This window comes from Triplophysa rosa, linkage group LG15, assembly GCF_024868665.1.
Source record: "Triplophysa rosa linkage group LG15, Trosa_1v2, whole genome shotgun sequence".
Taxonomy (NCBI): Eukaryota; Metazoa; Chordata; class Actinopteri; order Cypriniformes; family Nemacheilidae; genus Triplophysa; species Triplophysa rosa.
In genome coordinates, this window is record NC_079904.1 from 20707934 (window position 1) to 20720982 (window position 13049).

The 13049-nt window shown below is 38.7% G+C and overlaps 1 protein-coding gene across 1 annotated transcript in view; it reads right to left on the minus strand.

Moving 5' to 3' along the window:
* The window catches only part of frk (fyn-related Src family tyrosine kinase), a 38384-nt gene extending 32270 nt beyond the window's left edge, over positions 1 to 6114 (minus strand). The window contains exon 1 of the mRNA XM_057352485.1: positions 5534 to 6114. Coding sequence (XP_057208468.1) covers positions 5534 to 5895 — 362 coding nt within the window. The 5' untranslated portion in view covers positions 5896 to 6114. The remainder of the gene's footprint in view (positions 1 to 5533) is intronic.
* Positions 6115 to 13049: the final 6935 nt, after the last annotated feature.

Sequence of the window (13049 nt, forward strand, 5' to 3'; positions counted from 1 at the left end):
TTTTGGCTATATTTAATATGCCGTGACACGTGATTGACAGGAATGCATTGAGGTCGGACAAAATATTCGAGGTCCGAGTTGTCTGGAACGTAGCATTACACATTCATGACATTAAAATATGTGAAAACGTCACCGAGTATGGTAAACAGGGTCAGGGTATATTTACATTTACATTTACATTTAGTCATTTAGCAGACGCTTTTATCCAAAGCGACATACAGAGTTCAGGGAGCAATAAGCGATATGTCATTCAGGAGCAATAATACAATAGGTGCTAATACAAAGTTACTAGTTCCAACAAAAGCCAGACCACTACCTGTTGAGAGAAAGAGAGAGGGTTAGTGGAGTTTTTTCTCATTTGTCTGTCAAGTATTCACAGAAGAGATGGGTTTTAAGTAGTTTTTTGAATGTTGTGAGAGATGTGGTTGACTGGACTGAGTTAGGAAGAATGTTCCACCAGGAAGGAGTTGTGGAGCAGAATGAGCGGGAAAGCGAATTGCTGCCCTTTTGAGAAGGCAATACAAGACGCCGCGGGTTTGTTGAACGCAGGCTTCTTGATGGGGTGAAGGAGTGTAGGAGGGTGTGAAAGTATGCCGCTGCAGATCCAGTGATAGTCCAATAGGCAAGCATTAGTGACTTGATTCTGAGACGGGCTTCAACCAGTAGCCAGTGGAGAGAGATGAAAAGGGGTGTCACATGAGCCCTTTTGGGCTGTTGGAAGACGAGGCGTGCTGCTGCGTTCTGAACCAGCTGGAGTGGTTTGATAGCCTTTGCAGGAAGACCAGCAAGTAGAGCATTGCAGTAGTCCAACCTTGACATTACCAGGGCCTGGACAAGGAGTTGTGCCGCATGCTCAGTGAGATAGGGTCTAACCTTCCAAAGATGAATAAGGCATATCGGCATGACTGTGTTATCCTTGCAATGTTATCATTGAAGACCTTGAAAAACGCAGTCCTTGGTAATCCTATAAATTATTTAGTGCATTTTAAAGACAGAGCATTGAAATTAATAGATTAATATAATTAATATAAATAAAATTGAAACTTAAACTGCCAGTAGGTGTCGCTACTGCCAGAGTAAGCCATGAGTGAAAAGGAGTGAGAGTCATATTGAATTCATTTAACTGATTCAAACAGCGGATTCATTTAGGAACGCAGGGTAAAGACAAGACTGGCTGAATTCGGAACTGCATCTGAATCATGGACTCACTTGATTCGTTTAAACACACGGATTCATTCAGAAAGGAAACACGTCTGCTCAAATGACTCGCAACCCCTCAGCTGGGGTAAACATAACAATTCTGTGCTTTTGCAAAGTGAGGTGCGTGGTGGGTTAAAAGCATTATAAGAAATGTATTTTTAAAAAGTAGTCAGAAGTATAAAAGCTCTTCGACATTGCTCATCATAAATAAAATTACAATAAACACGTAATAAACAACGGAATTTTTGTATATTTCGCTCTGAATTCCCCCTCTGCATTCCAAGCTCTGATAAATGATATGATATTTCTGTATCTGTGTGTCCATTTTCATACATAGCCATTACCATGAGTTTATTAACATATGAACACGTTATAATGACTGTGTCGACTGAAAGATATGCTTTCTGCATTCAGACTGGCGTGCGGGTTACCCTTACCTACATTGACCAATCATATGTGGTTTACGTTCGTATGTTTAAAACTTTTACTTTGAAATTTTCAAACATATACCCCACCTCTTACGTCTCCAGCCTCTCGTTTCAAATTCGAATCGATAGTGTAGCGCTGTGAAAGCAGACGGGCGATTTGCTTTGCGAATATCCGTCGTGTGTTGGTAAACGGCATGTGCTAACAGTCTGCTTTGCCGATTGCGAAACGTGATCGGGAAACAGTTTGCCAGAATATACTCTGACCAAACAGGACACACATGCGCAGTAACGAATGCTTGACCACAACACGTTAAGGCGCATGCTGCAGCCAGGGGTCTCTCTTTCTCTCACCTCTGAGCTTTCAAGTGCACAAGTTAGTTTTGCAACGGATTTATCGCAAAAGTAGTAGCAAAAGTCAGCGCGGGAAGGTTTGAAACTGCAGTGACAGATTTGAGAGATTAGATTCCTATTTGTGGTTGCAATTCAAATCTGAATCAAGGAAGACGTGTAAATATGTGCTATGCATTTGTATCTGTCAATGTATTTTGTTGAATGCCAGTTTACACTTTTGTGACTATTTTTCTGCAACTTCAAATTTAGAACACAGATTTGTGATTTTTGTCCAGGAGTGTCTCAACATTCACCTTCAGTTTTTTATTTTACAAGTTTTCAAATTGGGGTTGTGAGTGTACATTTTAGTGTACAGCAGGGTAGGGCTGTGTATTGGCAAGTGCCTCCCGATACGATACATATCACGATAGATGGGTCACGATACAATATATTGCTATGCATTTCGATACGATACACATTTGCGATATATTGCAATAGCCTACTTTAAATAGAAAATGTAAAAAGTAGAGCTAGAAATGCAACATGCTGTGCACCACCGGGGGTTTTCTGTAAGGATAAGTGTAAAACATCCCTTACCTCATGGACCTTTAGATCAGAGGATTGGATATTAGGGAATGGATTGCGCCCCTCAAGTGGGTAGCACAGGGGAATAAGGTGGCTCACTTGGCTGTTGTGGTGCATTACAGTTAAAACAATGAACACGGGCAGTATAAAACCTCTGGTTCATCTGTGCTGTAAATGTGCTGGTGTCACATCCGTGAAAGCACAATAAATGTCATTGTTACTTTTCTTAATAAACTTTTTGTCCAATGCACTGCAGTAGCCAAGTGACTTGTGTCATGACTTGCGAAGCTTACAACAGCATTATTTTATATAACTCATTACTCTATTACTTATTTTGAAAACCAAAGCACACCCACACATCAGCTCTGAGAGCTCGAAGCGTTCTTATATTTTTCGCCATGCTCGCTTCCACTTACTTTTGGCCGTATGTATATGACATGATTTAAAAAAAAAATCGATAGTAGAGGTATCACTTCGATACGATATCGAAAAAAAAATATTGCGATAGTTACATGTATCAATATTTTTGCTCAGCCCTACAGCAGGGCTGTGCAAAATTCAGAATTTAATTCAATTAAATGAATGAATTTGAATTGACTCCACCCTACAGGATGTTGAATTGAATTTGAATAACAGGAAGTGGAATTGAATTCATTGCAATTCAGAGAAATTCATTCTCATCGCATATCAGTGAGAAAACAAATTTAGGTCATCTAAATATGATATGGCCCTAATTTATCCATCTGTATGTAACATTAATGTCTTTTGTCAGTTACCTGCCTATTCATGATGAACTGCACTTGCATATTTTCTTTTAATGATGACAAGAGACGATTTATACTTGTGCTACTACTGTTTGGCCTGTGCTACCAAACATTAAACCTCTTTAGCACCAGTGCCATGTGCACAAAAAGTTAACTTACAGCCTTAACACTAATAATAATTACAGCTTGCCTTTGTTTTATAGCAGTCACGGAGAGTAGGCCTATAACCAAATTCAGGCGGACAAAGCGGACACTTGTTAAAATGCTTAGAATCTGAAAGAATTATATTATAATTCAATTGAAATATCTTTTTTTTTTATCTTCGGACAAGTAATTTTTGTACTCGGACAAGTGAATGACAAATGTATGAAGGACAACCACATAACAATGCTTAATGTCAAGCCCTGTCAATGTTCTGGTATTCAGGAGAAAACGTGTACAATTGGTTGCATAAATAATGAGGAATGGTGGCATTTCAGAGGGTATGCTTTTTGTAATTTTTTTCCAAGGCATTCCCTTTAAATCGAGCCTTGCTTAGACACTTGTGATTTATTATTTAAAATAAACTTGATGTACTCTACTGTATGTCAAGGTATTTTGATTGCTTGTGCTGGTTTCTCCTGCACGATCCTCTTTTCCACATATGCTTGAAGCATGATTTATTTGAATCACAAATTCATTGACATTTATAATTTGTTAGATTTATAACTTCAGACCAGTACAAGGTGCAATAAAGCTTGACATTTAAATTCACAAAAACTATGCATAGGGGCCTGCTTTGATGTTGCCATCCTTCTTGGTCAAATCAAACTAAATATAAACAAATTTAACATGACCTGCAGAGACTTCTAGTAAGGTCCTTTTACTGTAAATGTCCTTTTCACTGTAAATTATGACAATTTCATAGTTTACACTAAATATACTACAAAACATTGTTGAATTTAACAAAGCATTGTTTACGGTGTAACTATTTAACCTACTTCTTATAGCATTTTAGATCAAATAAATGTAATAATGGGAATTAATGATATAAATTCTAATATGATTAATCTTGTTAAATCTATTTTTTACTGTAAGGTATCTTACAGTTAGCCAACTTTCAGTAGCACTTTTTTCTTTTGTTAAATTCACAGATATTAATTTGTAAATGTCAAATTCCAGGCTATAGTCTATCCAAAATTTTCACCGTATAGATTAGAAAAACAACTGAAGGTTGAAAATGTTCTGCTATTGCTGCTGTAAACGGTCACGTCTTGGAAAGCATGCACCAGATTAACACATTTAAAACTCACACATACTGTAAGTATGTAACATAGTTGTTGGTGATGGTGACAAAACCAGAAAAACTGGAAGTATTGCCTATGCACCGCCCTAGCAAAGTCCATTTGTCAGTAAGTATTCAGATTGCCCTGGAGCATGAAATGACATCAGTGACAGTGATTGGGCTACTATCTGTTCCGATAACTAAAATGACACTATACACCTAGTTAAGAATTTTTTTGTAAGTTACTTTTATTGATTTATGTTAGCCTACCCATAGTGCACAAAGCCTAAAGATTATTAACAGACCAAACACTTCCTGGTCGAAGTAAACATTAACCAGCTTCCCCATAAAGAACAAAAGATTCACAACAGAGATTGGCTGGAAAGTGTTTTTATACATTTTCTAATCAGTAGGCCCTAACTGTAAAAAAGGCTGTAAGTATGAATTACTTCATGTTGCTCCAAAAAATATGAAGTTGTTTAATATTAATAGTATGAAGAGCTTAAAATGCTGTATAAACTAATGAGATGGCCAACCTGTGACTTTTGCTTTGGGTGATTGAAAAACAGGGGTTGTTGAATCAACCTAATCACTAACTCACTCAGGGAAGTATTTCTCTGCTATAAACAAATAAAGATAAAAACACAAATGTTTCTCACTATTCATTATCATGGTCTATATATGATTGAAAATAAAGATGATATTTGTCATTCAAATCATTCAAATCAATGTATTTTTCTGTAATTCATAAAACTCTGTAACAGAGTTTCAACAAACTCTGACGGTATAGTTACATTACTTTTCTAGTCGACTACAGTACAGCGTTTGATGGTAATAATAATATAAATTACGTTTTAATTTAGCTTTAGTCACTACACAGTTTGTGGTATTTTATTAGTTTTGACGACAGGAAAAATGTTAACATCTAATGACATTACAAGTTTAAAAATTCTGCCACTTACGGTTCAGCGTCGATACTTTCCACAGGCGCGACGTAATTAGCAGGGATGTAGCCCTGTTTGTTCGCCGAAATCCCGGTGATTCCTCTTGCGTACCACCAGTCATCTTTTTTAGTCAGTGGCTTAAGTTTATCACCTGTGTGAAAACTTAAATCTTCCTCCGTGCGAGCCGTGTAGTCGTACAGAGCAATGTAAACTGAGCAGGGTTTCGGTGGAAGGACCCTGGGTGGGGGCTCTGTGTGAACATTTTTAATCACAACAATGTCCCGTTTTTTCGTGGCAAGTGAGGTGTTAGTCTCTGGGTCTCTGAAACAAGAGAACGTGTTCTGACAGCATAAAAGAAACCTCTCTCGGAGATCCACCATAGTTAATCCCAGCTGAAAGATGCTGATTAAGTAAAATAAATCAGTATCACGCCTTACTGATGAGTCAGTGATGTTAATCTTGCTAACTTCCGGAAGTTAAAAAAACAGATGTTTTATCCATTGTGTACGTTTGCGAAAACGTTGGATGGGTGAAATGATAGAAAGCGTCAGATTTATTGCTTGCAGTCAAGTATCTATTCGCGTTTCCTGGTCACGTTTCTCTTCAACACCTGTCAAGGCACCTCTACAAGTATGGCAAGCCAGGCAGCTCAGATTTACAGCATTATTATGTAACGCGTTATAAACGGGGTCATTCTACAGAAAGTATTAAAATGTTTACTATGGAGATGTTTAAAATGATGCTATAACATTAGTTTTCTGAATTAGTTAAAGCATTCTAACATTAATAAGCAATGCTTTTACAGCTTTTATTAATCTTAGTGTGTGTGTTAATTTCTGCAGTTAATGATTTCTGTACAAAAAAGTTGCAACGTTTAATTTAGAAAATGTACAGAAATCAACTGCAGATATTAGCACACACTAAGATTAATAAATGCTGTAGCAGTATATATTTTCATATAAAAACACAATAGCATCTGCAATATATGTGAACAATTCAACATTTGTATTGTAGATGCGATTGTGGTTTCAATAAAAAAACAACTTTTCAAAGTTGATGCTCTGCCATGCTGGCATCCATAATCGGGTTCATCATGCATTTACATTTCTCAGAATTTCTCAGGTTGTGCCTATGAAGGAATGTTTTCTGTTTATTATATGTTAATGGATTAACTGCTTCTCTCTGTATTAAACGGGCCCAGGGGCAAAATTATGAAAGACCGGAGCATCGTTAAGCTCTGCCCTTATCGGTTCTGATTTAGGTCCTCAGGAAAACAAATCTTACATGCTATTGCTAACGTTATCTTGTGCATTTTATCTCAATAACAGTTCCTAATTTTCAATAACACCAAGAATTTAGTCTTTGGCGCATGCATATTCGTTGTTCCTAGAGCGCGCGAGGTGGCACGTCACGTGTCTCTCGCGCAGCTTGTGTCTACACACACGCACAGCACGCACGCACGCACGCACGCACGCACACACACACACGAACAGCCGCATAGAAGAAAGACGCTCTTAATTCGCGACGATGGCGTGAGAACTAAACGTTCAAAAGTGGTTACACTTCACAGTTGATGCTGACAGTGACAATGCTCGTTGCCATAAGTGCAACAAAACCTTTACTTGTAAGGGTGGAAACACAAGTAATCTGTCAAAAGTGCATGTACAGACAGAGAGATACACTTTTTTTTGACTGTTTAGCCCAATCTAGTTCATCTCTTGATGCCCAATCTACGTTAGGTATGTACGCTGAATTCTAACAGACGTTACTTGAACTGTGACATTCTTTATATAATATATGCTAATGCCATTCACCCTATTTAAAACAACTGTAAATTCGATCTAACTGGTTTACATAACCTTATGTTAAAACTATGCTAAATCCACATGGGTGGAAAGAAGTCATAATTCTGTTAATGCAGATTAAGCAATGTTAATTATGTTCTTACTTTTTATGTATATTTGTTCAGAAAAAAATAGGACAAAGAGTCGATAAGGAAGAACTTATTTAATATGATTTATTTTGTTGTAAATTGTTTATTTAATTTTTTTGAATTATGTATTTATTGTTATTTATGTTAATTCAAATAAAGTAATGTTAATTCTGTTCCTAGTTTGTTTCTTTTTATATCAGAAAGTACCAATAAGAATACCGTTACAGGACCGATAAACAGTATCGATAAGAGTAGTAATACCCAGGGGCGGTCCTACACCATTTGGTGCCCTAGGCGAGCTTGACTGATGGCGTCCCTTCCCCACGAGAAAAGAACTCATGTCCAAAGAATTGCACATTTATTTAAACAATGATAATACAAACAATACAAAAATATGTGCAAAAGAATAAACCTGTTAAATAATAAATATACAAAAAAATAAACTTAACTTTTAACTTTAACAGTAGTGCAACATCTGAGAACAAAAAGTGCACACTAAAGAATCAAAACAAAAAACTAAACTAACAATAAAACACGGTGTGCAAAATTAGATACTGTAAAATATGATTCATATAACCTATTAATCAAAATATAATATACAAAATAAACTCTAATTTTAATTATATATACACTCACCTAAAGGATTATTAGGAACACCATACTAATACGGTGTTTGACCCCCTTTCGCCTTCAGAACTGCCTTAATTCTACGTGGCATTGATTCAACAAGGTGCTGAAAGCATTCTTTAGAAATGTTGGCCCATATTGATAGGATAGCATCTTGCAGTTGATGGAGATTTGTGGGATGCACATCCAGGGCACGAAGCTCCCGTTCCACCACATCCCAAAGATGTTCTATCGGGTTGAGATCTGGTGACTGTGGGGGCCATTCTAGTACAGTGAACTCATTGTCATGTTCAAGAAACCAATTTGAAATGATTCGAGCTTTGTGACATGGTGCATTATCCTGCTGGAAGTAGCCATTAGAGGATGGGTACATGGTGGTCATAAAGGGATGGACATGGTCAGAAACAATGCTCAGGTAGGCCGTGGCATTTAAACGATGCCCAATTGGCACTAAGGGGCCTAAAGTGTGCCAAGAAAACATCCCCCACACCATTACACCACCACCACCAGCCTGCACAGTGGTAACAAGGCATGATGGATCCATGTTCTCATTCTGTTTACGCCAAATTCTGACTCTACCATTTGAATGTCTCAACAGAAATCGAGACTCATCAGACCAGGCAACATTTTTCCAGTCTTCAACTGTCCAATTTTGGTGAGCTCGTGCAAATTGTAGCCTCTTTTTCCTATTTGTAGTGGAGATGAGTGGTACCCGGTGGGGTCTTCTGCTGTTGTAGCCCATCTGCCTCAAGGTTGTGCGTGTTGTGGCTTCACAAATGCTTTGCTGCATACCTCGGTTGTAACGAGTGGTTATTTCAGTCAAAGTTGCTCTTCTATCAGCTTGAATCAGTCGGCCCATTCTCCTCTGACCTCTAGCATCAACAAGGCATTTTCGCCCACAGGACTGCCGCATACTGGATGTTTTTCCCTTTTCACACCATTCTTTGTAAACCCTAGAAATGGTTGTGCGTGAAAATCCCAGTAACTGAGCAGATTGTGAAATACTCAGACCGGCCCGTCTGGCACCAACAACCATGCCACGCTCAAAATTGCTTAAATCACCTTTCTTTCCCATTCTGACATTCAGTTTGGAGTTCAGGAGATTGTCTTGACCAGGACCACACCCCTAAATGCATTGAAGCAACTGCCATGTGATTGGTTGATTAGATAATTGCATTAATGAGAAATTGAACAGGTGTTCCTAATAATCCTTTAGGTGAGTGTATATTTTTCTCGCCGCATATTTGGCGCCCCTCACTAGATGGCGCCCTAGGCAAGCGCCTATGTCGCCTGTAGGAAGGACCGCCACTGGTAATACCGTTAAAATCTTAACAACACCCATCCCTATAATAAAAAATTATTATGCTGATAAATCAACATCAAAAAGTCAAAATCTGGATAAAATGCATTGTATAATGGCTAAAACATTGTGTATATGATAAATTTGAAATGATTTTGGTTATTAATATGCATGTTTGTGTTGTTTCTGACAAACAATATTAAAATGTAGGAAAATACACCAAATAGCGTCTTTATTTTCTTTCTTTCTTCTTTTAGCATTATGTAAAAGGAGGAGCGACAACAGTAAAGGACGAGAGAGAACCAGGCCTGGACTTTACGTTGTTTTATTATGTGTGACCGGCAGTCGACCGTGAGGGAGCTGCCGGCATTTTACTTTCTTTTGTTGTTTGTTTATTATATTAAAGTTTTGTTGTTCAACGTTCGCCGGTTCCCTCCTCCTTCTTCCTTGCTGTGAACATTGTTACACATATATATAATATATATATTATCCTACAGAACTTTATATTTACTGAAGAACTGATTAGTATGTCGGTGTTTAGTTTGGCTGCCTAGCTGTGCGTGCAACCAGTTTACGTCATCGAAAAAGAACATGGCGGCCTCCTTAGGTTAAAATGAGTATTACATTTAGGGTTTTTTTAAAGGTACAATGCGGGATGTTTTGTATGATCTATTAACATAAATGCAATATAACAAACAAAACTGTGTCTTTAGATGTGTATAAAAACCTTACGTAATGAAAAGTTATGTTTTTATTACCTTAGAATAAACTAGTTGTATCTACATAAGGAGCGGGCCTATCTACATGAAATTTGTTATGTTGCGCAGCCATGTTTTGTACAGTAAGCTCTAACGGACAAACAGCTCTACAGAGCGCGTTTTCTATATGTTGGTCTTCTTCGTGTTTTTTTAGACGCAGCTTGCGTCATCACTGAGTTGAAGATGCACAAAGTAGTAAGTCGTAGTACGGAGAGAAGGATGAGTAGTTGTCGTCTAGCTGAAGCAATTGATTGTTCTGTCTTAGAAGTTTTGATAAAATGTTGGACCATGCGTATTGTGCACAAGAGCTGCAGAGCATGAATCTCCATCGTTAAAGAAGCGCAAACGTGATGCTGCCAGAGAAATTAGAGACAAACGGCGGCAGAAATCCAGGATAAACATCGGTGTATCTATTACCAGATGGAAGGCACTGTTGAAAGACAAATGTTTTCAAGGCAACACCGAAGTTGCCTGTTTTCTGCTAGACTGGGAAGATAATTCAACATTTTCAATGTTTCCACTTTTTCAATGTTTACCAAACAACTGTTTTGTTGAAACGGTAACTTTAGCATTTTATACAAATGGCCATATAACCTCCGAATAATAATGTTTTTCCGTCCCTGCGGTACGTACGCTGGTTGTTCCTGACTTTACAAAGGGGGAGACAAACGTCTACTAACTTACACCTAACTTATGTCACTGTCAGATCAAACGCTTTGAACAGCGTTGCTATTTACAATTAGCTAACTTTAGTTACTTCACTACTCTCAGCGTGTACTAGATAGCACGCAAGAAATATATCTAATTATAGAATTGTAACAGTAACTTTCGCAATAGAATACATGTTAAATGATTACGTTAATATATTGCCTTACCTTTGTAAAGAAACATTGTTGCTTGCATCACTGCTATCCGCTGTCTCAGTAGACGACATCTTTTTTACTGTTGCGGCCACCATCGTATTTCGAAAGGGAGGGGTGAGCAAATGACTCAGAGATTCATTGCAAAACTATAATACAACGCTAGTGGCCGCTGATTTTCAAGAACTGCGCCTTTAAGTGCTGAAAATATTTGATGTGTTTCTAACGACAAATGCTATTAGTGTAAGGCTATTACAACGCATTAAGCCATACATCTCTCTATTCCCTTTAAATTAAAATAATATCTTTAAGATTTAATGTATTTCTTCAAGATTTTAAAATAACATGGGTCATTCCGTGTCAAATCAACCAAATTTTGAATATTTCTCTGGCTCAAATTTGTGATATTTTTTATTTTTACAGAAGCAAGAACAACATCTGACGTGATGAAAGCCAAAATATTAAAGGTCATGAATATTTACTGAGTAATCCGCTAATTTGAAGAGGGTGGTAAAACTGACAAATTTCACCTTAAATTTGGAGCCATATTAGAAAGGGGCACTCCTTGTTGCATTTTATGCCAATTATGTCATGGTCGTGGAAATGAGGACCCAGGTGCAGACAACGGTGGACGGAAAACAAAAAGACTTTTAATCAAAAACACAAATCAAACACCCACGATGGGGGGACAAAATGGGAACAGAACTAACAACACATAAAAACATAAACCAAAAACTTCCCACGTGGGGGACAAAACAAGCTGACAGGGTATACAAAAACACTATAAAACTAAGACAGGATTACACAAAATACACGCAAGAAGGCAGGAGCAATGTATAAGAAAAATTAATAGGACTTGGAACAGCAGTGATACAAAACGAATCAGCACAAGACAAGAGACACGAGGTCAGTGTATAGGGGAATACAAACGAGGGATGATAACACATGGAGGGTGACGGGCAGGTGACAAGGATCAAACACTAAGCAGAAGTTAACGAGGGAACGAGAGGGCGGGGCTAAAAGACGCGACACCGGAGAGAGAGAGAATATGGAAGGCCCACAGGGCCAAAACATCTCTCCACATTAAACAGGAGATCCTGCCGTGATTCTGCCACAAGATCAAGAAAGACATGACAAGATGAGGCAGAATCATGACAAATTATGACAGCTCAAAAATGAGGAAAAGGCATTTTTGTGTTCTTTTTACAAAATTCGCATGCCTTTAACTCCAGAACCATTAAGAGATACCTTAATGTCCTTTTAGATTCTTGTGCATTACCTACATTTTTTTGGGAACTATATTTATGAGGCCCTATATGGTTCAGTCATAGAGATATGAGGATCTAAATATGGCTTAATGAGTAAACTGTAAAAATGTAAAAAAATTCAGACAACGAAATATGGCCTATATTTCCCCTCGGGTAAAGAATAGGCATTCCATCCATCACTAAGCACTCTTCCAGGGGGCAGGCAGGGCAGAGCAGCCCTGCCCCCTTAGGCCGGGGAACAGTTGAGTTATCTCACATAGCTCTAACCGGACCTAGTGCTCCAGACGTGGTAACCCCCCTCCATGGGCTGTTCCGTCTGATGTATCCTCATGAATGGTTCCCACCTTGGCAACCCATAACCTCCCTAGGTGGTCTCCCACCTTGTGGTTAATCCTAGTCCGCACATTTTCCCATGAGTTCTCCCCTGTTGGTGAGACCATGTGGTGTCTCCACTAGTTCCTCCCTTCGGTAGGTAGTGGTCTCTGCAGCATTTTTTCCCCTGGGGGGGAATAATGCTTACCCAGTGGCCCTTACGGTGCCGGGCGGCTTCTCGCCGTTAGAGAGCTAGGCCTCCTCCCGTGACGGCCGGTGGCAGGGGCTTCCCAACTTTTTGGTAAAGCTGGATCCCCCTTCCTCTCCACTGGATGGTCATAATTTCGCGTTAGCGTCTACGTCTGACTCGCCCAGGCCAGTCAACGTCGCTCCGCTAGAGATTGTAACGCGGCTCAGTGCTGTGGCGTCTTACATAGGAACCCCATTCTGTCGGTTCGACACAACGTCGAGAGACC